At 35.3% G+C, this 25,161-nt stretch overlaps 1 protein-coding gene across 2 annotated transcripts in view; it reads left to right on the forward strand.

Moving 5' to 3' along the window:
• Positions 1-25,161, forward strand: part of USP8 (ubiquitin specific peptidase 8) — a 76,333-nt gene that overhangs the window by 20,662 nt on the left and 30,510 nt on the right. For both annotated transcript variants that reach the window (XM_046008616.1, XM_046008615.1), the window contains 8 exons: positions 2,748-2,892; positions 7,949-8,034; positions 9,329-9,491; positions 14,053-14,095; positions 16,370-16,514; positions 20,484-20,646; positions 23,783-23,927; positions 24,218-24,441. In XM_046008616.1, coding sequence (XP_045864572.1) covers positions 2,748-2,892; positions 7,949-8,034; positions 9,329-9,491; positions 14,053-14,095; positions 16,370-16,514; positions 20,484-20,646; positions 23,783-23,927; positions 24,218-24,441 — 1,114 coding nt within the window. The remainder of the gene's footprint in view (positions 1-2,747; positions 2,893-7,948; positions 8,035-9,328; positions 9,492-14,052; positions 14,096-16,369; positions 16,515-20,483; positions 20,647-23,782; positions 23,928-24,217; positions 24,442-25,161) is intronic.

Consider the following 25,161-nt stretch of genomic DNA (forward strand, 5'->3'; position numbering starts at 1 on the left):
TGAATAAAGACCCCCTTAGAGAAGTTCTTAACTTTATTTTGGCAGAATATATATATATTCTGCTGATACGCATATTTTCTGTTCTCTGGACAGTGTAACAATTATAAGTTTTAAGAGGTAAAGACTACAAGGTTTCTACAAAACTCATTCAGCCACAGTTAATGTCTTTTCATAAAACAGTATAAATACATTTAATTAAAGATCATTTTTATCCATGTATATTTCACATATATGATCCTAGCATTGTCTTTCTTTGATTAAAAGAGGAGAAACACGTATTTTTTGTCTAATATTTAGCAAAGTATTAATTTGTGCCAATTTGACATGAACTTTCAATCTAATGATATATGTGTTTTTATTTTTGAAGACACACAGTCTATCTACCTGCTGAGGTGGATGCTAGAGATGATACTTCACTGATAATGATTACAAAATCTGTCCTGAGATAAAATATAATAGGGAGAGGTCCAGGTATTTTGGTATTTACTGAAAGTAATATTGCTAAAAATAGGGTATCAGTAAAATTGTTAACTTGATAGTTTTATCTCTGATAAGGGACAAGAGGCATGTGGAAATTTTCTTCTGAATTAATTTTGAGAGACAAAGGAGAAGATTTGGAGATAAGTAACTACATAATTAGTAGAGTTGGAAATAGAGGTTTCAGGAAGAAAGGTGGAGTTAGCCAGCCATATATCCCAAACTTGGGACAAGCAGATTTTAGAAAGCAGAAAAGTGGTGTTCCATGGCTCCTCCATAAATGGGAGGCTCTAAAAAAAATGATATATATGATCCCAAATGAACCTGTGAAGAGGTATCTGAAGAGACCTATGAATGCACAGGGACATCCTTATGCATCATTTTCTAAAGGAAATAGAAGCTGGAAAGAAAACAAAACATCAGGGATGAAGAGGAGAGAACACTAGGAACTTTAAAGAAGGTCACAAAAGAAAATCCCAAAATGAACTGATATTTCTAGCCATTACAGTGGACAAAAGGGTCTTAAAAAACCGATCTTTTCAGGGACAGGAAGAATAAGAGAAGGATTGGCCTACTTCTTGACCTAAGTTGGTAATATTGGAGGGATAACAGAGGAAACAGTTCTATTTAACTTCTGTTGATGGGGTACTTAGTCTGTTAAGTCTCCAACTTTTGATTTGGGCTCAGGTCGTGATCTCCAGGTCATGAGATTGAACCCCATTTTGGACCCTGTGAGAAGTTGCCCCCCCATGGAGCCTGTTTAAGATTCTCTCTCCCTCTCCCCCCAACCCTGTTTTTGAGTAGGTGCTCTCTAAAATAAATACAAATTTAAAAATAAACAAAAAACTTCTGCTGAATGACTTTCAAATAGAAAACAATGGGAAAGATAAAGCCACCTTGAACTTTCTCAGAGATCTTCATCTAATCCTGAGACAGATCAATTCATTCTAGCCATGTCTGGGTTAGCTCTGGGACCACCTTGATCCCATAGGAAGTGGTATGTCAGCAGGACTTCCTTAAATATACCTCTTCATGTTCTTGCTATGGCATAGCACTAATCGAAGAACGATAGGATCCTTTTAGGATTTTTAGCTGTTCCACTGTACTCACAGTGACTCTGTGGCCATCTCAGCTTGGTCTGCTACATACAAGCTTGTGAGATACACGCATCAGAGTGAAAGAAGTTTAGATAAAAGTTGAGAAAGAAGTTTACCTAAAACCCAAGGACTGTTGCTTCCACTCCTAAACTCTTCCAAAGAGAATCTGCTCACCAGCTTTGGTTTGATTTATCTGTATTTTAGGACCATGATGCCATGCTAGGCAGGTTGTACACATGCTAAGCAGGCTATATCTTTGGTCATAAATATAACTTTGGCCCTGTTCTTTATGTGGTGTTCTTGGCCTGGCCAACTTCATCACTAATTCATCTTTTAGTTGTGGAGCAGATTGAAAATTACAGAAAACAAGAAACACTGCTCTGTATAGATAAAATTGATAAAGCACATTATACATGAGCATTAGTACTATAACTAGGTTGCCAAAACTTTACTCCTCAGTGACTGAATTCCTCTCAAAGAAATGCCTATTTTATTAATTTGCTTTCTGAAGATTTAACCAGGCAGATGACCTTAGAATGAATGCCACAGAATCCTCAGATTTACCAAAGTGGAATTTTAAGATCACTTATTTTTAGACTTTAAATCTCTTTTCCTTCCAGCACCAGTGAATCAGAGTGCAATTTGGTCATTTTATAGAAGACTTTAACCAAGTAAGAAGATTGAACTTACATTTCTTTCCCTCCCCCTTGTTTCTTGGATTTTTAGGTGGGGAGATTTTTACAACATAGTTAGAAAGGGATGAGGAGAATTAAAAAGTATCTTAACATTAAACATTAACTAAAAATTTTAGCTCCCCTACTTCATTGCAAGTGGTATGGAGTTATCTTCCTTAATCGTAGGGTATGACTATTAAATGACTGCCCAAGGACCACTTGTCTCAGGATTATCTATCATAGCAAATCTTTTAAAACTGGGCTCAGTACATTTTGAACAGTTCAGTGGTATATAAACAACTGTTAGGAAGCAGAAGTATTTATTCGTAGGATAGGGGAATTTTCAGTTGCATCCAAACATATATGAAACTTTGTATCATTTACAAAGTCATGCAGTTTAAATTATGAAATTCACTTACCAAGATTCACTGTAGACCTTATCATGATTTCCCCCCGCCTTTATGTCAGGTGTTTTAATTATTTTTTTCTCTAATTGAAGTTATGTACAGAGTGCCCTGAAGATCTTCAAGACAGCAGAAGAATGCAGATTAGATCGTGATGAGGAAAAGGCCTATGTACTATATATGAAATATGTGACTGTTTATAATCTTATCAAAAAAAGGCCTGATTTCAAGCAACAGCAGGTACCTTTTATCTTTGCATTTTTATTTGCTAAGTTATTTTTGTACAGTAGAGCTACTAATTTCCTCTAAAAGTTAACTGATACTGAAATTAGGTCACATTATGTAGCACCAAGTTCAAACTCTTATGCAGCTAGAAAAAGTAAACTAAATGTTTAGTTTCTTCATTTTTAACTGTATATATGTGGATGTAATCACACTGTATACACATACCTCATTTGCCTTGGATTAGTACAAGTTTATAGCAATGTAAAAATGCCTAAGTTTTCTGTTACAGTAAATGATCACTAGGTCAAGTGGAAGGATTCAGTTTACTCATGCATTAAATATGAAAAATGTGTCTGCAATCATACATTCTCAGGATTCAGGATTTTGTCAAGTAATGTGTGTGTATGTGTTTCATTTTTACTTTTTGAGTGTAGTTGAATACAGTGTTACATTAGTTTCAGGTGTACAACATAGTGATTAGATAAATTTATACATTATGCTGTGCTCACCACAAGTGTAGCTACCATCGGTCACCATACAACACTATTATATCATTCACTACATTCCCTATGTTCTGCCTTTTATTCCTGTAACTTAATCTATTCCATAACTGGAAGCCTGTCTCCCACTTGCCTTCACCCATTTCCCCCCGCCCTCCCCTCAGGCAACTATCAGTTCTCTAAATTTACAGGTATGATTCTACTTTTTGTTTGTTTATTCATTTGGGGTTTTTTTAGGTGCTGCATGTGAGTGAAATCATATGATATTTGTCTTTCTCGACCTGACTTGTTTCATTTAGCATAATATCCTTTAGGTCCATCCATGTTGTCACAAATTATACAGTCTCATCCTTTTTATGGCTTTGTAATACTCCAGTGTATGTATGTATGTGTGTGTATGTGTACACACCACACCTTCCTGTTTCATTGTCAGTCTCTGGTTGGTCAGTCACTTGTTTTTATGTGACATCTTTTTATATTTGAATGACATTGTAGCTGTGTTAAAGAATCAGTTAATATTGATTGCTTCCATTTTTATTTACTATTATTACTATTACTTTTCCTTTTTATCCTTTGAGCAAGTTCCTGTCTTTTGCTGAAGCCGTGGAAAAGGAGGGAATGTGGGAGAGATATAAATGGATAAAGAGAACTAATAACTAGGGTATGTCTTGCTAGAGAAAATGGTTGCATTTCAGCTGTACCAGAAATGGACAAAAGAACAGAGCGAGTAGGTTAGAGAAATTGGAGGAAATTGTGTTGGTGGTTCTACCAGCAGTCTTGCTACCAGATAATAAGCAGCAGCAACTTATACTGCTTATAGGTTTTTCACCTGGTTGAGAAGCCTTCTTAAATCAATATTGAGATTTTGTTGTTGTTGTTGTTTTTGTTCACTGAACTGGTTTGCCTTATTTAAATTGACTTACAGAAGTGAAAAATGTTCTCTTTTCTTTGAAATAACTTTTTTTTAAAGATTTTTTTTTTTAATTTTTAAAGATTTTATTTATCTGTTTGACAGAGAGAGAGATCACAAGCAGGCAGAGAAGCAGACAGAGAGGCATGGGGAAGTAGGCTCCCCGCTGAGCAGAGAACCCGATGCGGGGCTCGATCCCAGGACCCTGGGATCATGACCTGAGCCGAAGGCAGAGGCTTAACACCCTGAGCCACCCAGCTGCCCCTGAAATAACTTTTTTTTTTTTCCCCCAGAGTAGTGTGACGTATATAATTTCTTTTGGTTGTTGGTTAAGGGATGACTTTAGTGTTTTATTTAATAGTGGTAAGTCATTGCTGGTATTTCTTTTCACCAACAAAGTTATGTTAATAATAGTTAACAGGGATTTAGATATAGCTTTGGAAAGTTGGCCCCTTGCATGTGAGGTTCATCCTTCTGTCCACAGTTAGCTAGATTGATCCTAATCTTAGAACATTCTTGAGCATACCTATCTGCAAATACAGAGGCCTGCCCAAATTCAAACAAGTTTCTCTATGCTCTTTGATGGTTTTTATATATTAAAGTGGAATTACTTTTAAAAGAAGGGTAAAAGTGTTTAGTAAAGTAAATTTTCTTGAAAGATTTACAATTTTGGATAGCTTGGTAGTTTTGGTGTCTGCTGTTTTGTCTGTTGTGGTAGGGCAAACTTTTTATGTATTTACTTTTTGCTGTAGTTTGTTTGCTTTCTTTCTTTCTTTATGTCTTTTCTGAAGATTTTATTCATTTGACAGAAAGAGAGGGGCAGGCAGAGTCAGGGAAGAAACAGATGTGGGACTTGATCCCAGGACCCTGGGATCATGACCTGAGCCAAAGGTGGCTACTCAACTAACTGAGCCACACAGGCACCCTGACTTTTTGCTGTAGTTTTCTAAGTTAGTGGTTGCTTTTTTTTCTTTGAGAAGATTGGGAGTGTTCTTGTAGCTACTTTTTTACCTTGAGAAGATTAGGAGTGAAGTTTAATCGGTAAGAATTTTTTTCCATTTCCACAGAGTATCTATTACATTCCCAGAGGGAGTAGTTGAAAGTTGCAGGAGTTGTTCAGCTTAGGAAGCTCTCTCCCAAGGCTCAGGTAACTCAGGCTGTTACTTCATGCACTGGAGTTGTTCATTTGCTCTGTCCAGGGTACATATCTCCTTTTGCCTTAGAACTGTTTTTGTTTTATTTAACCCTACATCTCCAGTGCACTTCAAGTATGTGAAGTGTTAAATTTACCAACTAGGCATTTTCTAGGATTTATACTTTAAATCAGGTAGAGGCAGAATATAATGTCACTAGTCTTCAGAAACCTGTATCTTTCACTCTTGTTTTATGTGAGAGAATATTTAAGATTTAGATAAAATGTTAGTTTAGCAAGGTCACTAGTAAAGGGCACATTACATTTCTTACTCATTGAAAAAATCCCTTTGTGAAAATTTTTTCAGGGTTATCTGAAAAGGGAAATAATATTGAAAATATTAGTGTACCAAAGTCTAGATAAATTAGAGTTATATTTTCACATCTGCATGGTATACATGATAATCCTAAATATTATTGGTAAGCCTTTTTATTTGTGAAATCATGAGACTTAAGTTTTTATGTTCAGGAATAAGAAAGTTCTGTTTGGGTAAACCTGAGAAACAAATGTTTTAGTTGTGTAAAAATTGGATGTTATTTTTCTATTCTGCCAACTTGAAAATATTAATTGTTCTCCTTTAAGAGCACAGAGAGAGATAATTACTGACCAAAAAACCTCACTAATATTAGGGGAGTGTCTTCTGGAAGTTTGTAACAGGCATACCCAAACACAAACAATTTTTTCAGAATTTAAACAGGATTAAGCTGGGCTTATAGGCTGGCTTTTTTTAATGAGTTCATGTCAAAAAATTAAAAGACAAGTCACAGTAATTTTTGTGTTTTATTTTTATGAGAGAAATCTTATAATAATGATTAAATTTTGTTTTCTATTGAAAATACATTGCATCGTGATGCCTGGGTGGCTCAGTCAGTTAAACATCTGCGTTTGGCCCAGGCCATGATTCCAGGGTTCTGGAATCAAGCCCCACATTAGGCTCCTTGCTCAGTGGGGAGCCTGCTTCTCCCTCTGCCTGCTGCTCCCTCTCCTTGTGCTCATGCTCTCTCACTGTCTCTGACAAATAAATACGTACAATCTTAAAAATACTGCATCAAAAGTCTGGACAATGTGGCAGCTGAAGTTTTCAGTTGATACAATATTGAAAATACTTTTATTGAAATTTATTTAGTCTTTATTTAGAAGAATAAGCCTAACCTCAAACATGATGTACTTTATTTATGTATTTTAAGTATTCTCTGCATCCAACATGGGGCTCAAACTCACAGCCCCAACCCTGAGATATCAATAACTGCACGTTGTACCTCCCGAGCCAGCCAGGAGCCCCAAAACATGATCTTCTTTTAGGCTAAACAGACATATGGTTGCTGTTATCAATAGATTTACCCCAAACCAGCTCTTAGTGACTGCTTTTCAAAGAGCCAGCAGTGCATATCTTGCCTCTTGGTCTTTCAAGAGTTCAAGTTCATTTGTGATGAACTGTGCTACTAGGCTCTGTTTCAGAGTCATATTGACAAGTTGTTGGCCAGTTAGATCCAAAAATCAGCTGAGTGTCACTGTGCTACTGCCGTGTTCAGCCAACCTTAATTTGAAAATATCGCTGATTGCAGGATCTAATCAGTGACCTCCTTGAGAAGTTATTTTTCTTAACTTTATTCTGCTTAAGTTATGTGCCAGACCTTTTGTGTTTTTTTTAAAGATGATTTATTTCTATCATCTGATACTTACTCAAGGTTTCCTCAAGTGTTTTATGTCAAAAGTGTTTTGACTCCAGTTGCGAGGTGGGTTGCTATTATAAAGGTGGAGACAAAAACATCGCAGTTTAAAACAAGGAAAACAAAATAAATACCATACTGTAGTTCAATATACAATTTGCTTTACTGCTTCTGATTCTAGAGAAAGAAACCTAAGTAACATTTGCAATAGGAAAATACATATTTTTCCTGAAAGCTTTGCTTTTTGGTCTTATTCATAAATAATAGAAATAGTATTTTGTACTTTTTTTTTTTTTAAGGTTTTTACTTATTCATTTGAGACAGAGAGAGAGAGTGTGTGCACAAGCAGGTGGAGAGGCAGAGGAACAGGGAGAAGCGGACTCTAAGCTGAGCAGGGAGCCCAGTGTGGGGCTTGATCCCAGGACCCTGAGATCATGACCTGAGCCAAAGGCAGATGCTTAGCCATCTGAGCCACCCAGGCACCCCCAGTATTTATACTGAAAGGTGTCTTCCAAATAAATAAAATTGTTACCTTTTAGGGTTTGGGGTTTTTTGTTTGTTTGTGTTTTTTTTTAATGTGTTTGTGCAAACTAATTGTATGAAGAGATGCTTTTGAAATATTTGGAGAACAAGTTGTATATTTATGTAGGTTAAAAGTTTAAAAAAATGTCTTCATTCAATCATAATGTTTTCATCCAATCTTTCCTTCACTAGGCACCATGATTTTAACATTTTTAGCATTAGTGCTATGTACAATGACTGGTACTAAAAGTATGGGATGGTTTTCTTATAATTTTAGGACTACTTTCACTCAATACTTGGACTTGCAAACATCAAAAAAGCTATTGAAGAAGCTGAAAGACTCTCTGAAAGCCTTAAACTCAGGTACAGACATTATTGTAAAATCTTTAAAAGAACATAAATTTAGAAGATAAAAATAATATTTAGAACTTGTCCACTTGTATCTGACCATGAAAATCCCAGTTCCTAGAAATAAATCTTACATTAACAAAAATTAGAATCTTCTGCCATATTACCTTTATTATGTTTATGTGTTACATTCATATTTTTTACTGAAAATCTGAAAATGTTTAGAATGATAGATTATTGTGGTAAGCCTTGGTGTAGTACGTCAGAGCTCAGGTTCAGGTTTTCCTAACTCTCTGACAGGATTTTTTAGAAAAATATAATTCCTTATATGCCCCAGGTTATGATGTGCTACTGGACACTGGTCTTATGGGAATGAAGTATTTACTATTAGTTTTGAACTGCCTAGTTTGCAGTAGCTATTATGTTTAAAAACAGATCTAATTCTAGTATTTACCATGACTGGCTTGCCAGGCTTATAAAGTAATTAGAAATTAAAAATGGTATGTTTTTAGTTATTAGTCATTCTTTAACAGAATAAAAAAGGTATTTTTCTAACTGATTTTTCACGGTTGAATCAATGAACCATTCTAGTTATATATATATCATAGTCTTTACTTAGAAATTATCTTCTTGAATTAATATATTCCTTTTATCCTTTTCAGAAATTACTAATCTTGGGGCTGGAATATGTTAGGGTGGTTGGTACAATTTAGAATCACCATTCTTTGCCTCCTTTCGCCAGTTATTCTTTTCCTCCTTTCATCAGTTAATCAACTGAGTAGAACAGAATTTCTCCTAATCTTTGGGTTACCCCTTACTGATGTATCTCTTGGATTTGTTTAGTTTTTCCCTACTTGTATTGTTACCAGAGATACTCCTTTATCTTTTGGTCATGTAAGCCATTTTCTCACTTATTTGTTGCCTTTACCTTTTTATATTTTGGACTACTTTATAAGTGAATTAGTTCATTTTAAGAGTATAAGTCCTTTGAAAAAGGAATTGCAGGAGATTTGAATTTTTTTAAAGGTTGATATTAGTGGGAAGGAAAGAACAAAAAGAGCATTAAACAACTTTAACTTAAGAGCATAGTGTTTCTTTTCAAGATTTTTGGGCAATTTAAAATCTACAGAGGGCAAATTTATGAGTTGTGGTTTGGAACAGGACACTAGCAGAATCAAATTTCAGCTGGAGGGAGGGAGTTTGCTACCATAAAATACCCAACAGTAGGGTACTAATTTCATGGAACTGGAACTCTTTATTTTTCATGATCATGCCAATAAAAGACATCTTGACTTCTTTTCTCAACTAGATATGAAGAAGCCGAAGTTCGGAAAAAACTTGAAGAAAAGGACAGACAGGAGGAAGAGCAGCTGCAGAAACAGAAAAGGCACGAAGCAGGAAGAGAGGATGGTGGCATATCACCTAAAAGTTCCTTGCAAAATGCAGTGGATTCCAGAGACAAAACCCAGAAGGTATTTCAGATTTATTCTGTGAAGTAAAAAGATTGTTTTTTTCCCCCCAGATAATTTGCTCAGTGCAAGGTGAGATAACCACTACAACATACTTTTAGACAACAAGGGTAAAATTTAATTTAGTGTTTTTATTAGAAATTGAATTAAATATTCTAGCTTCATTTGATTCCATGTTTCTTTTGGAGCTTTACAGAACTCTTTTCTGTATATTAATTAGTTTTTTACAGTTACTATCAACTTGATTAGAGCGGTAGAAAGCAATTGAGTTGTAATTCAGTATATCTGAGTTCCGGTCCCGTGTCAAGTCTTGCTTCACCCTTCTAGGACTTCATTTCCTCATTGCCAAATGAAGATCTTGAAATAGATGATCTCTAAGGTCTCTTCTTTCTAATGTAATTTAAATTGAAGAAGATATGGTATACTACTTATTTGATGCTCAACCTTACGTGTTTGTAAGGTCTCATACTCTCTCCCTCGCTTTTTCTTCCTTTCTGACCATTTCCCTTTCCTCTTCCTTATTTGTTCCATTTATTCAGTGACTACTTGTAATCTAGCCACATCATTTGTTTGGCAAGATCCATCAGTGACTCAATCTGTACCTGCCAGCTACCACTGTATATCCTTCCCTTCACCTTCTGAGAAACTATTCTTCTTAAAATATAATTTCTTTCTTATCTGTTGTGTGTATGTGTGTTTCCTAAAATACAATTTCTTATGTACTGTCAAAATTCATATAAAGATTTCTGCTTTACTTTTTCTTAAGGATTTTGTAGCTTTCAGCTATCATTTGTGTGTGAATCATCATCGGTTTCATTAAGAAATAGTTGTTGAATTACTTGTGACATTGTACTAGGCACTATTTAAAAAGAAGTGAAGAAATATGATTTGTTGATTTTAGGAACTCATAATGTAAGATAAGTAACACTGCTTTAGTGGGATGTTCTTTTGTAGGTCAAATGGCGGATACAGATAAAGAACAAAACTTCTAAGAACAGTGTGAAAGGAACTTTAATAAAATGTCTTTATTTTGTTGCCTTTCCAGCAGGAGAGCCAACTACTTTTTATTACTTTTACTTTTGTTTAGCCTTTTTATACTGGAAAAAAAAAGTATAATTAGAAACCATTACCCAGTGTCAATAATCAGCTAACATTGGGGCGCCTGGGTGGCTCAGTGGATTAAGCCGCTGCCTTCGGCTCAGGTCATGATCTCAGGGTCCTGGGATCGAGCCCCGCATTGGGCTCTCTGCTCCGCAGGGAGCCTGCTTCCTCCTCTCTCTCTGCCTGCCTCTCTGCCTACTTGTGGTCTCTCTGTCAAATAAATAAATAAAATCTTAAAAAAAAAAAATAAATAATCAGCTAACATTTGTCACCTAACACTTGTCACATTTTGTATCTGCACTTCCCCCTTTTGCTAGATTTTTTCAAAGCATGTTATAGAGGACATATCATTTTACTACTAAATGTTTCAGTGTACATCTCAAAGAAAGGGACATTTTCTTTTTAATGGCAATACTGTTTTTTCACCTCACAAAATTAACAATAATTCACTGATATAATCTAATACCCAGGCTATATTCACATTTACCCACTGTCTCATAATAATATTTTAGAGTTGATTTGTTTGAATTAGGGTCCAGACAAGGTCCACTCGTAGTCTTTTGATTGTTTTGTCTCTTAAATTAAGTCTCTGCAGTACTCTCTGCTTTAGTCCCCCATTTTACTTTTTTAATTTCTTGCCTTTGACTTTTTAATACAGATCGGGTCCATGAAATGAACCAACCACATTCTGGATTTATCTAATTGTTTCCATCTTGTATCATTTAATCTATACATCTATCTTCTATATTTGTTGTAGGCTAGAAGTTCAACCTAGAAGCTTAATGGGGTTAAGGTTCAGTTTTTGCTTTTGGCAAGAGTACTTCATAGGTGATACTGTGCACTTTATAACTGTGTCGTGTTAGGAGGCACATTATATACACTCCTTTTTTAATTTTAGTGATGCTAAAATTGATCACTTCTCAAATGGTTGTTTGTTTTTCATCTATAAAATGAGTTAGTACCTTACAGAAATAACCCATGTTGTCTCGGTTAGAAAATACAATTATATTTTTACAAATTTTTGTTTTCCTTCAATTATGTAATATTGAACTCTGAAAGGAATAGCCAGAATTTTTATTTCATTGTAAGAAATATTCTGTCATTGAATTAAATACTAAATTTCTTAACAGACTGTGCTTTTATATTATATTTAGCCTTTAACTGAAGAAAATTTCAAGGAAGTGATTCTGTTGTACTGCTAGTTATTTTAGCTGTTTTCTGCTGCCAGATAACCTGATGAAGCCATGACTCTTCATCCGTATTTTTTTAAATTTATTTTTTATTTTTTTATAAACATATAATGTATTTTTATCCCCAGGAGTACAGGTCTGTGAATCGCCAGGTTTACACACTTCACAGCACTCACCATAGCACATACCCTCCCCAATGTCCATAACCCCACTCCCCCTCTCCCAAATCCCCCTTCCCCAGCAACCCTCAGTTTGTTTTGTGAGATTAAGAGTCACTTATGGTTTGTCTCTCTCCCAATCCCATCTTGTTTCATTTATTCTTCTCCTACCCCCCTAACCCCCCATGGTGCATCTCCACGTCCTCATATCAGGGAGATCATATGATAGTTGTCTTTCTCCAATTGACTTATTTCACTAAGCATGATACCCTCTAGTTCCGTCCACGTCATCACAAATGGCAAGATTTCATTTCTTTTGATGGCTGTATAGTATTCCATTGTGTATATATACCACATCTTTATCCATTCATCTGTCGATGGACATCTAGGTTCTTTCCATAGTTTGGCTACTGTACACATTGCTGCTATAAACATTCGGGTGCACGTGCCCCTTCGGATCACTACGTTTGTATCTTTAGGGTAAATACTCAGTAGTGCAATTGCTGGGTCATAGGGTAGTTCTATTTTCAACATTTGGAGGAATCTCCATGCTGTTTTCCAGAGTGGTTGCACCAGCTTGCATTCCCACCAACAGTGGAGGAGGGTTCCCCTTTCTCCACATCCTCGCCAGCATCTCTCATTTCCTGACTTGTTAATTTTAGCCATTCTGACTGGTGTGAGGTGATATCTCATTGTGGTTTTGATTTGTATTTCCCTGATGCCGAGTGACGTGGAGCACTTTTTCATGTGTCTGTTGGCCATCTGGATGTCTTCTTTGCAGAAATGTCTGTTCATGTCTTCTGCCCATTTCTTGATTGGATTATTTGTTCTTTGGGTGTTGAGTTTGCTAGTTCCTTATAGATTTTGGATACTAGCCCTTTATCTGATATGTCGTTTGCAAATATCTTCTCCCATTCTGTCAGTTGTCTTTTGGTTTTGTTAACTGTTTCCTTTGCTGTGCAAAAGCTTTTGATTTTGATGAAATCCCAATAGTTCATTTTTGCCCTTGCTTCCCTTGCCTTTGGCGATGTTCCTAAGAAGATGTTGCTTTGGCTGAGGTCGAAGAGGTTGCTGCCTGTGTTCTCCTCAAGGATTTTGATGGATTCCTTTCTCACATTGAGGTCCTTCATCCACTTTGAGTCTGTTTTTGTGTGTGGTGTAAGGAAATGGTCCAATTTCATTTTTCTGCATGTGGCTGTCCAATTTTCCCGGCACCATTTATTGAAGATGCTGTCTTTTTTCCATTGGACATTCTTTCCTGCTTTGTTGAAGATTAGTTGACCATAGAGTTGAGGGTCTATTTCTGGGCTCTCTATTCTGTTCCATTGATCTATGTGTCTGTTTTTGTGCCAGTACCATGCTGTCTTGATGATGACAGCTTTGTAATAGAGCTTGAAGTCTGGAATTGTGATGCCACCAACTTTGACTTTCTTTTTCAATATTCCTTTGGCTATTCAAGGTCTTTTCTGGTTCCATATAAATTATAGGATTATTTGTTCCATTTCTTTGGAAAAAAAAAATGGGTGGTATTTTGATAGGGATTGCATTAAATGTGTAGATTGCTTTAGGTAGGATAGACATTTTCACAATATTTATTCTTCCAATCCAGGAGCATGAAACATTTCTCCATTTCTTTGTGTTTTCCTCAATTTCTTTCATGAGTACTTTATAGTCTTCTGCATATAGATTCTTAGCCTCTTTGATTAGGTTTATTCCTAGGTATCTTACAGTTTTAGGTGCAATTGTAAATGGGATTGACTCCTTAATTTCTCTTTCTTCTGTCTTGTTGTTGGTGTACAGAAATGCAACTGTTTCTGTGCATTGATTTTATATCCTGACACTTTACTGAATTCCTGTACAAGTTCTAGCAGTTTTGGAGTGGAGTCTTTTGGGTTTTCCACATATAGTATCATATTATTTGCTAAGAGTGATAGTTTGACTTCTTCTTTGCCGATTTGGATGCCTTCTTCATCGGTATTTTAATAAAATGCCAGTACTCCACATACTTCATTTTCTGGGCTTTCAGTTTCAGTGAAGTAATAGAGTTGAACTTTCTATTTCTATAAAAAATTTTTACTTCTGTTAAAGTTGAAACTTTCTTTTTCTATGAAACAGATAAATGGTGAAAAGAGTGAAAAAAATGAGACCACAGAGAAAGGTAAGTGTATACAGAAGGGAGGGAGTTCTTTCGGGTCATTATTGAGATCTTTTAATGCAAATAAGCTTCAGATTTTACATTCTGTTTCTATGTAAGTGAACAATGTTTACATACATTTTGTATGTAAGCTTTATCATTTTTCTTAGTCTGTGTAATTATATTGAAAACATGTTTATATTCTGCATATGTCATGGGGAATATTTATGTTAAATTGTGATTTTAAACAGTCAAAGCCACAGTTTGTACTTTTCAGTGTTTTTTTTTTTCCCCCAAGATACAGTTTAGCAAAGCAGTTAAAGAGCACATACTCTCCAAAGTCAGACTGCCTGGATTTTGAATACTGTCTCCTTTGAATTTTCATGTGATCTTGAGCATGTTATTTAACCTCTCTACGTTAATGTCCCCATCCTGCAAAGCGAGGGTAATAGTAGTATCTGTTCTATAGACTTACTGTAAAGATTGAGTAAGTTGGTATATGTGAAACTCTTAGTGACTTTATATAAGTGAACTTTATAAAAAGATTTGTGTATTAATTATTATGACTCTAGTTTTTAGACCTAATTATTTGGAAGTTCTTCCGTTTCCCTCAAAAAAATCCAAACTAGTAATTTGGATGTTATCCATATGTGATATTGATACTCCAGTCACAAAAATGTGACCTAAACGGCAAAACTTGGACAGTTGTGTAAGTTTTCCTCTCTCAGGAAAGGTTCAGCTTAAATATCAATTGTATGTAACATTAAAGTAAATTCTCTATTTAACGTATTACTGTACAGGGACACCTGGGTGGCTCAGTCTATTAATTGGCTGCCTTTGGCTCAGGTCATGATCCCAGGATCCTGGGATGGAGTCCCACATCAGGTTCCTTGCTCCATGGGGAGCCTGCTTCTCTCTCCCTCTGCCTGCCATTCTGCCTGTTTGCGTGCGCGCTCTCTCTCTCTCTGACAAATAAATAAATAAAATCTTAAAAAAAAAATTACCGTACAGCAGGGGCGCCTAAATGGCTCAGTCAGTTGAACATCCAACTCTTGATTTTGGCTTAGGTCATGATCTCAGGGTCATGAGATTAACCCCTACACCAGGCAGGCCCTGTGCTCAGCAGGGGAATTTGCCTAAGAGTCTCTCTCTTTCTCTCCCTCTCCCCCTCCCCTGTTCTAAAATAATAAATAAGTATTTTTAAAAATTAAATAATACCATACAACAATTAAATAAACAGTGTAGTAAGACACCTTCCTAAAAGTTGTTATTAATTCATTCCAAGATTTGTTTTTATCTATGTTTTTTGTTTCTCATCCTGCTTGGGTGTTACTTTTCTAAGTGGTTTGTTCCCAACTTTTTTAGATAATTTTGTTGTCAAAATGATCTTGATGGTTAGAGAGGGAAGTAGCATGGCTATTAGCAGGTGGGTATTTTAGCTTAGGAGATATTGTGACTACGTTCTTCTCATATCTCACTGCCAAAATAGTTCTTTACATTTTAAGCTCCTTTGTAGTAGCTTTTTATTTTTTTAAATCTTTATTTGGTTTTCTTGTTTTGTTTTTTTTTTAATTTATTTTTAAAGTTTTTATTATTGAAGTATAGTTGACCTTGTTGTGCATTTTAATCTTCCCTTTCAGGTGGTAGAAGCTGGAAGAGAAAGATAGCAACATAACAAATATTTATTTTGGCTAAATATTAAAGGGTTAGAGAGTAAACATTTTAGGCTTGGGGGTGGGAGATGCTGTCATTCTTGCTGTCTCAGCTAGAAAACGCCATAGACAATATGTAAACACTTTTCTACAACTATGTTCCACTAAAACAGAGAGCCATAGTTAGTCAACTGCTGATTCAGAGCACAATTCCCCCCCATAAGACCTCATCAGAGACTTTTTAAAAAGAATTTAGTACCTGGCAAGAATTTTTGAAACATAGATATTTCTTCTGGTTGACATTTATCAAATGATTTAATTACTGAGAATAAGAATATTTTCATGAGATTCATATATTAATTTCCTTTATTTTATTCCAGCAGCAGAACTAGCACCAGATGTAGTTGTAACCTCAAGAGCAAATTTTGGTGTTGTAAGCCTTCAACATTGAACTAGTTTCTTGATAAATGTCAAAAACACAAATTATATATAATGTTAGTTTAAAAAGTAGTAAGTAGAATGATGGGATAGCAGGTATATGATACCTAGTACCCTTCATTCTTCTAGAAGGAGAAATGATTGTTCTGTGTTTACTGAACAGAACTAGGTATTTCTTGTTGCTTATATTGTCTCTCTTGATTCCAAGGAACAATCACAGCAAAGGAGCTATACACAATGATGATGGATGAAAACATCAGCTTGATTATAATGGATGCTCGAAGAATGCAGGATTATCAGGATTCCCATATTTCAAATTCTCTCAGTGTTCCTGAAGAAGCCATCAGGCCAGGGTGAGTCATCGTATTGAGGTAAAATGGTTAACTGTGGACAGTAGTTAATGTTAGTATTATGTTAATATTAATGTTTATCATATGTAGCTTGGATGCTACATATGATATGTATATGTATATACATGTATATAGATATGTATATACATATCTATATATATGTATATATGTAGCATCCAAGCTACATATGATAAACTAGATTTTTCTCCTCCTATTGCTCCTTAATGGCACACTCTACCCTTTCTCTGAAGGGTGGTATAAAGGACATTCTCGTTTGGCTGTTTTCTCCTATTTGTGGCATTTGTAGTCTTAGAAAAGACTTAGAAAAGAAAGCTGCCTTTGCGAGCCTTCTCTCCTGAGCTTTTTGTTGACTAGTTTCTCCTATTATTTTCTATTTCTGAGCTCGTGAAGCATGTGCACCAAATTGACTAAAATTGTGAACTAATTGTTTCTTATTTTGAAATACCCCATGCTATTATCTGTGGTAAAAGAGTACACAAACACTTTTTATTGTGGGAGGGGAGTGGGGGAAGGCAGTAATAGCCAAATGATTCCGTAAGCAAATTCTAAAGTCAGACTATATTCAGATTATAACTATATTTTATCAGCTTCTGTCTTTTATCAACTCCTATGTTTCCATCTGTGAAATAGGGATAGTAAAACTATGTATTTCAGAAGTTTTGAGAAGTTGAAGTGAGAAATTTTATGCACACACACTTTAGCACACTTTAGCACAGTGGCTGGCACCAGTAGAGGCTTACTAAAAAGTTTTTTTTCTTCTTCGATTAGGCTTTAATCTGTAAAGTTACTTGCATGGATGTATTACGTATTAAAAAGTATCATAATAGCAAGAGAGCTAAAAGTCCATATCCAGAGCTATTTTTACTATTTTGAGTGTTATATAAATTATATAACCTCTCTGGGTCTTAGTTTATGGACTTGGATTAGTTAGAATCTGTGGCCCATTTTAAGGCTTAACTCAACATTGAAAAGATACACTCTTTAAATTAGATAATAAAATTTGCATGGTTTTTGGCACATTGTTGATGTTTGACAAATGTTTGACTTGAAGAATAGGGCACCTTGTAAATATGCTGTTTAAAAGTGAGACTGCTTAGTGTAATCAAGTAGGTGTGAGTATATTTCCAGGATTTGAAAAGACAAAATTGTAATTAATCTTTAGATGGTCTAATCTGTAGTAGCAGAAAGTTTGAGGTTTTTATTGAGCTTAAATGTTTCCCAAAATACAAGAAATTTGACTGCTGTGAAACTCATGATGAGTTTAGGTTGAAGATTAAAGAAAAATGAACTGCATGCCAAGAAAATTATTCCTCTTTAGTTTTCGTTTCAGTCTTTCAGAAGCAGTTACAAGAAGTCTGTTTGGTGTTAACATTCCTTTTTAATATTTGCTAATCTCCTTTCTTAGCAGAACTTTTCATAGGTAACAGTATTTGCAGCTACCTAATGATGATTACTATATTGCTTCATTGTCTTTTTTAACATTTTAATATAGTATAGTATACATACAAAAGTGTTCCTAAGTATTTAACCCAGTGAATTTTCAGAAACCAAACACACCCATATTGCTAACATCTGAACACAGAATAGAATATTACCAAGCCTTTCATATGCCCTGTATTAGTTACTAACCATGTCCCCACCCACCAAAGGGAACCACGAGCTTCCTAACAGATTTATTTTTGTCTGTTTTTGTATTCTATATAAAAGGAAAAATACAATCTATAGTCTTTTATGTCTGGCTTCTTATACTCAACTTTGTGTTTGTGAGGGCGTCTGGATGGCTCAGTCAGTTGAGCATCTGCCTTGAGCTCAGGTTGGGATGGAGCCCTGTGTCGGGCTCCCTGCTCAGTAGGAAGCCTGCTTCTTCTTCTCCCTCTCCTTGTGCCTGCTGCTCCCCCTGCTTGTGCTCATTCTCTCTGTCTCCCTGTCAAATAAATAAAGTCTTTAAAAAAATAAAAACTTTGTGTTTGTGAAAGTCATCTATATTACTGTGTGTAGTTGTGGTTCATTTATCCTCATTGCTGTATGCTGATTTGTTGTGTGAATATAACATAATTTACTGATCTGTATTTTTATGATTGTCCTTTATTAGATATGCTGTGTTTCCATGTTATATGAGAATATACATTTTCCTGTTAAAGTTAAGGATCACTTTCAGTTGAGTAATTAAGTTAATGATTAAGTTGAATATTAAATAATAGGCAAAGTAGAGCAAAACAATTAGCTTATGAAGATGATACATGAAAGACTGAAATTTGGGAAATACTGGTTGATACTTTTATTTCCTAAAGTATATTTTATAGAATACTGATCTCAAATTTTTAGACAAGAAATATTTAGGCAAATATATCTCTAGAGTCAGAAATAGTCCTTAAGAATATGACATTTCAGTATTTTTCATTCTTTGTTGACCAGACATCCTTCTGATCACTGTGTATCAGGTGAGAATATTATGAGACAGTATTTTATATTTCTTCTCTTTTTATTTCCTAAAAGATACAGTAGCCAACATTATTATATAGGAACAAGGTTTTTTTTTTCTTTCAAATAATCTAAACCATTCTGTCTTATGAATAAATGTACACCAGTCCTGCTTTGACATTATCATCGCTTAAATATTAAAATGCTTAGGTGCTTTGCTAGGAGTAATACAGAGTTCCTTACCTGGAGGAGCAAGTCTGTATTATTCATTCAGTCATTCAACAGGTATTTAATGAGCATTAGTTTACTCTGGGCTGGATTGCTATGGTCTAAGTGCTGGGCTTAAATGTTGAACAAAAATTTTGCTTCACAGAATTTGTATTTTAACAGGAAGATGGGGTAGCAAAACAGACAGTAAAACTTAAAATGTATGCCTGCTGCTAATAAGTGCTATGGACATGGGTGTGTCAACCATATACACTGGGATAGGTATTAAAATTTTAGTACAGAAAGGCTTCACAGAGAAATTACTGAGCAGATCTTGAGGGGATAAAGGAAATGAGTGATGCAGTTATCTGAGGGAAAAGGATTCCAGACAGAAGGGCAGCAGGAGCAGAGGCCCTTAGGCAAGAGAGTACCTTGATGACCAGGAACTACAAGGAAGCCAGTGGCTGGCATGGCGTGGAGTAAAGGGGCAAGTAGTTAGTGATGAGGGATTGGTATAATAGGATGGGGAGGGGGGCATGCTACAGGCCCATTCTAAAGACTTTAGGTAAGAACTTTTGACTTTAATGTGAGCAAAAGAGGATGTGAACAACGTGCTTTTAGTAGAGAGTTGATATTATTCACAGTTGATGATATGAGGCAGCACCACAAAGCAGCTAAGAGCATGGACAAGAACCAGATTTCCTGCGTTCGAATTTGACTTGACTTAGCAGTTATAAGGTTACTTAACATCTTTGTGCCTCAGTTTCTCCATTTATAAAATGGAGATAGTGATCTCTACTTCATAGGATTTGTAGTGAGGATTCAGTCAGATTCTATGAGAATAAAGCATTTATAATAGTACCTGGCACATAGTAAATGCTTTGTGTATTAAATAAACATTTTGGTATTTGGTTAACTATTAATTATGTAAGTATAAGAAAACCGAAGTATAAATAATGATACTCAAGTGTCCCTTCCCCCTCCCCCCATTTCCCTCCCCCGCCAGTTATTTACATGTGGTGGAGATGCTCAGATGATTTCCTGTATTTTCAGTTTTGGCCCTTTTTTTGTGAAGGGTCAGAATTGAGGCTCTTTCTTTTAGTTTTTACTTATACTAAAATATATTCCAGTGTTATGCAAAGGTGAAGGTGTTAAATATTTGGGGATATTTAATACCCTGGTACACAGTTTGGCCTTAGAAAGAAATGTTTCTTAAAGTTTGCTATGGTATGATACAGACTAGAAGAAAACTCAGTGTCTTATATTAGTATATTAGGACCTCTTGTCTACCTTTGCCCCGATACAAATGTTAATACATTTCAGAGTCACTGCTAGTTGGATTGAAGCAAAACTCCCAGATGATTCTAAGGACACATGGAAGAAGAGGGGGAATGTGGAATATGTGGTACTTCTTGACTGGTTTAGTTCTACAAAAGATTTACAACTTGGAACAATTCTACGGAGTCTGAAAGATGCACTTTTCAAGGTTAGCAAGTTTCCTTGTTAGTTTACTATAATTGTAAGCCTTATTTGGTTGTTAGAAAGGTATATCGACTAGCTGTTTATCTTAAGGATAAGAAGATCCATCAGCTTTGGTTGTAGATTTTTTTAAAATTCTAACCTGAAAGACTAGTTTTAAATCACCAACTAACAATAAACTGACCTATGTTATGTAGGATTAGAATTTCCAGGAACATTAATTATCTGAAAAAAGCGTTATTTTTTGTTTTAATTAGACTATGAAAGCATAAAAGCAAAGAAAGAAGTCCCTAAGGAGAAAAAGATTGACTTGATAAAATAAAGCTTAAGTGTGAAAATATATCATAAGATTAGAATGCAGGAGACAAACAGGAAAACACTTGCAACAAATATGGCAGTACAGTTGGCCTTTGAACAACACAGGGGTTAGGGGTGCTGACACCCTGCCACAACTTTTGACTTCTCCCAACTTTTACTACTAATAGCCTACTGTTGGCCAGAAACCCTATTGATAACATAAACAGTCAATTAACATGTATTTTGTATATTATATATATTATACATTGTATTCTTACAGCAAAGTAAGCTAGAGAAAAGATGTTATTAAAATCATAAGAGAAACTACATTTATAGTACTGTAAGTATATTTATTGTGCATATATTTATCTGCTCATATAGGCGGAGGGGCAGTGTCAGGACAAGGTTGGTGGCAACAGTGGGTCTGGCCCTGGGATGGCAGTGTTCCACAGCCTGGTAGCCTCTGCTCAGCAGTGGCAGCTGCTGGGTAGGCGTACAAGTAGCAACAGTGCCCTGGAGCACAGTGTACAGCTGCCCCGTCTACCTAGAGATGGACCACTGGAATTTGGCTATTGGCAGCTGCAGCCGTATAAGTGTGTTCTGGCCTCCAGGAACCACCGTGGCAAGTGATATGCCCCTGCAAGAGAGGGTCCTAAACCCAAAGAGGACCAGAGCTGGGAGGGGATACTGTGTCAGGGATATTGGGCTTCCTGGACCAGCACCGTCCTGCCCTCTGGGTACATTCCTCCACTTCAGCCCAGCCTTCTGCCCACCAGCCGAGGGCTTTCAACCTAACCACTCTGTTGTCACAGGGTGACCTCTAGCCCTGTCCAGTTCGGGGCTCCTGGAGATTACTGAGGGCTGCTGACAGCCTCAGTAGGTTTCCCCAGGTACTCAGTGGGCAGCAGGCATTACCTCTGCACCAGTCACTTTGGATTTGTTTCCGTGGAGACTGGGGTGGGCAGTTGTAAATAAATGTTTGTGGCTTTTGCTGTCAACTCAAAAAAAAAGAAGTGTGTTAGTAGACTTGTGCAGTTCAAACCTATGTTGTTCAACAGTCAACTATAGTTTTGCAAATAAAATTATTTAAGATGAAATAATAAAATAAGTAGTGGATACAGACCTGAACAAGTGACAAAACATAAAAATGATCATCTTTACTAGTAGAAATGCAAATTGAAATAGTGAACGCCATTTTGCTGATTAAATTAACAAAGATAAAAATAACGCTCAGTTTAATTTGTTAAATTACTAAACTGATAGCACTGAATGCTGGTAAGATTAAACTTAGTGCTGGTAGACGGTCAGTTGATGGAACATTACCCTTCAGGAGGGCAATCTTAAAGGCTTAAAGCAATTCATGCTTTAAAATAGGGGATCTAGAAATACATGCAAGTGTATTTCAAGTATGAAACTGCTAATAATCAACTAGTTTTGACCTGCAAAAGTGGCAGTTTCATAAAGTACAACCTAGGATAAATGGAATTTGAGTGTGCGATAAAGATGACATAACAAATTATTGTGGAAAAGATGCATTGAAATGAGGGTTTGGGGACAACTGGCTAAGCACTAAGTAAAAAGGGGGACTCTTACCTTACTTCTTAGATCACAGTATACTCCAAATGAGTCAATGGCATAAATATGTTGATTGAAACAGGAAATACTAGGAAAAACCTTTTGTTGTACGTATTTTTTATTATCTTGATCCTAAGTCAAGACACTGGAAAGGAAGATCTATATATTTGACTGTGTTAAAAATCCCATAAGTAAAGTAAAAGTCAATCAGGAAAAATAATTGTAACACACATGACAAAGAGCTGTTTTTCTTGATATTCAGAGTACCTTCACTATTTACTAAGAAAATAGCAAACTCCACTGAAAAATAGACAAGGGAGATTAGTTAGGTCCTAGAATATTAATGGTTAATAAATATACTAAAAGATGTGCAGCCTCACTAATAAAAGCTAATTAAAACATGATACCATTTTTTGTCCCCCATTCTGGTAAAAATTATGAAGATTTATAATAGGCATTCTCATACACTGTTGGCAAATAAATAAATTGGTATTATCTTTTTGAAGGGTCATGTGGCAGCACCTACCAAATTTTTAATCCAGCAGTTCTAGTTCTAGTAAATTACCCTATAAAAATGCATGGATATATATTTTTAAAGATGATTTAAAAGTTAGGAGTATATACCAAATGCCTTAAAATGTTCATGTGCCTTGGCTCAGCAACACCACTTCTGGGGATTTTCCCTAATGGAGTTGATTGGGTGTGTGCATATATAAGGATCTTCAGTGTTTATCTCAGCCTTGTTTATGGGGAAAATAACCATAATGTGTTCCAGTGATTGATTCAGTTTGGGGGTGGTTGTGTGTGTGTGTGTGTGTGTGTGTGTGTGTGTGTATAAATAGAATATTATCAGGTCATTACAGATGGTGATATAACTTAATAAAAGGTGTTCATAAAAGAGTAAAGCAGCAGCATAGAAGTTTCACTTTTCATAAAAATAAAATTTAAAAGGTATACATCTGCATAGAAAACTCTAAGAATAAACCCTAAAATGTTAAAATGGTATCTCTGGGTGGTTAAATTATGGATGACTTTTATTGTACATGAACTTTTTTCATAACTTTCTTCTAAGATCTTGGATTAGTTGTGGTTTTAAAAACCTGATCTATCCATTTCTTTGATTCAGTGCTGAATTTTGAATTCAGCTCTTGTTTTTTTATCATTTCAAAGATGAATCTTTAAGAGAACAGTTTTAAAATTCAGTTTTTTGTGTGTTTTTAACTGTGAAGAGACTGCTGCCATATTAAAAATACTATTTCCTTATTTTATAGTGGGAAAGTAAAACTGTCCTGCGCAATGAGCCTTTGGTTTTAGAAGGAGGCTATGAAAACTGGCTCCTTTGTTATCCTCAATATACTACAAATGCTAAAGTCACTCCACCCCCACGAGGCAAGAATGAAGAGGTGTCTATCTCATGTATGTATGTGAAAATTTTTGTTTAATACTGCTTTGGTAAAATAAACCTTAAATTATTTATGTTCTTGGTAATGTTCTTGGTTGTGTGTACTTGTCCTTTTGGATAGCAGTTTGTTTTCAGACTTAAAAAATAGAAGAGGTCCATAGCCTGAAGTTAAATTAATTCTTAAAGATTGTTGTGATTGTCACATTTACTTTACATTTAATCATTACGTATAACATGCATGAGATATGTATTATTTATGGTGTTTGCTGTTCTTTGAAAAATGTTATTCTTTGGGGGATTTTAGTGGATTTTACTTATCCTTCACTGGAAGAATCAGTTCTTTCTAAACCTACTGCCCGGATGCCACCTCCTTCTGTAGAAGTAGATGAAAATAAAGAACTGATAAATGATCAAGATGAGAGAATGGCACCACTGAACATACCAACTCCAGCTGAGCCAATTGCTGCTTCTAAATCTGATGTTTTACCCATAATTCAGCCAGTGACTATTATAAAGAATGTTCCACAGGTATGTTTTTGATTTCTTTTAACTATATTGTTTCTCTTTTTTAAATATTAAATGCATAATATACAAATGAAGTTTTATATATAACCTTTTATATTTTATAAAGAAAAATACCAGTGAAGAGAATTTATGTTTTGGTGCCTTTGGCTGTAAAGATTTTTCATTATAATTCAGTCTTATTGTAGTATTAGAAGAGATAATTCACAAGATTTCAAAGCCAGCTAGCAATCCATTTACTATAGGCAGTACCAGTAGAAGATTGTATTACCACAGTAAATGTGAACATTTTCAGTGTTTTCTTGTATTACAGTTTAACAGTTGTAAAATGTGAAATTTAACAATTTAAGTATTTTCCCAGATAGTTTAGCTTAAAGATGATAGATATGTGGTATCAATATTTTGCTTTCAAAATAGTACTATAGTTCCATTTCCTTAGAATTTGATATGTAAATATCATGCATGTTTTGTTATTGTTACTTCTTTCATTATTATTGAAGTATAGTCACCATACAATATTATATTAGTTTCAGATGTACAATACAGTGATTCTACATTTATATTCATTATGAAATCATCACAATCTAGATACCATCTGTCATCAAAGTTAATAAGATATTATTGACTATATTTTCTGTGCTGTACTTTACATCTCTGTGACTCATTTCTTAACTGTAAATTTGTACTTAATCCCCTTCACCTGTTTCATCCAACCTCCTCAAACCC

This window comes from Meles meles, chromosome 6 (assembly GCF_922984935.1).
Source record: "Meles meles chromosome 6, mMelMel3.1 paternal haplotype, whole genome shotgun sequence".
NCBI classification, from domain to species: domain Eukaryota; kingdom Metazoa; phylum Chordata; class Mammalia; order Carnivora; family Mustelidae; genus Meles; species Meles meles.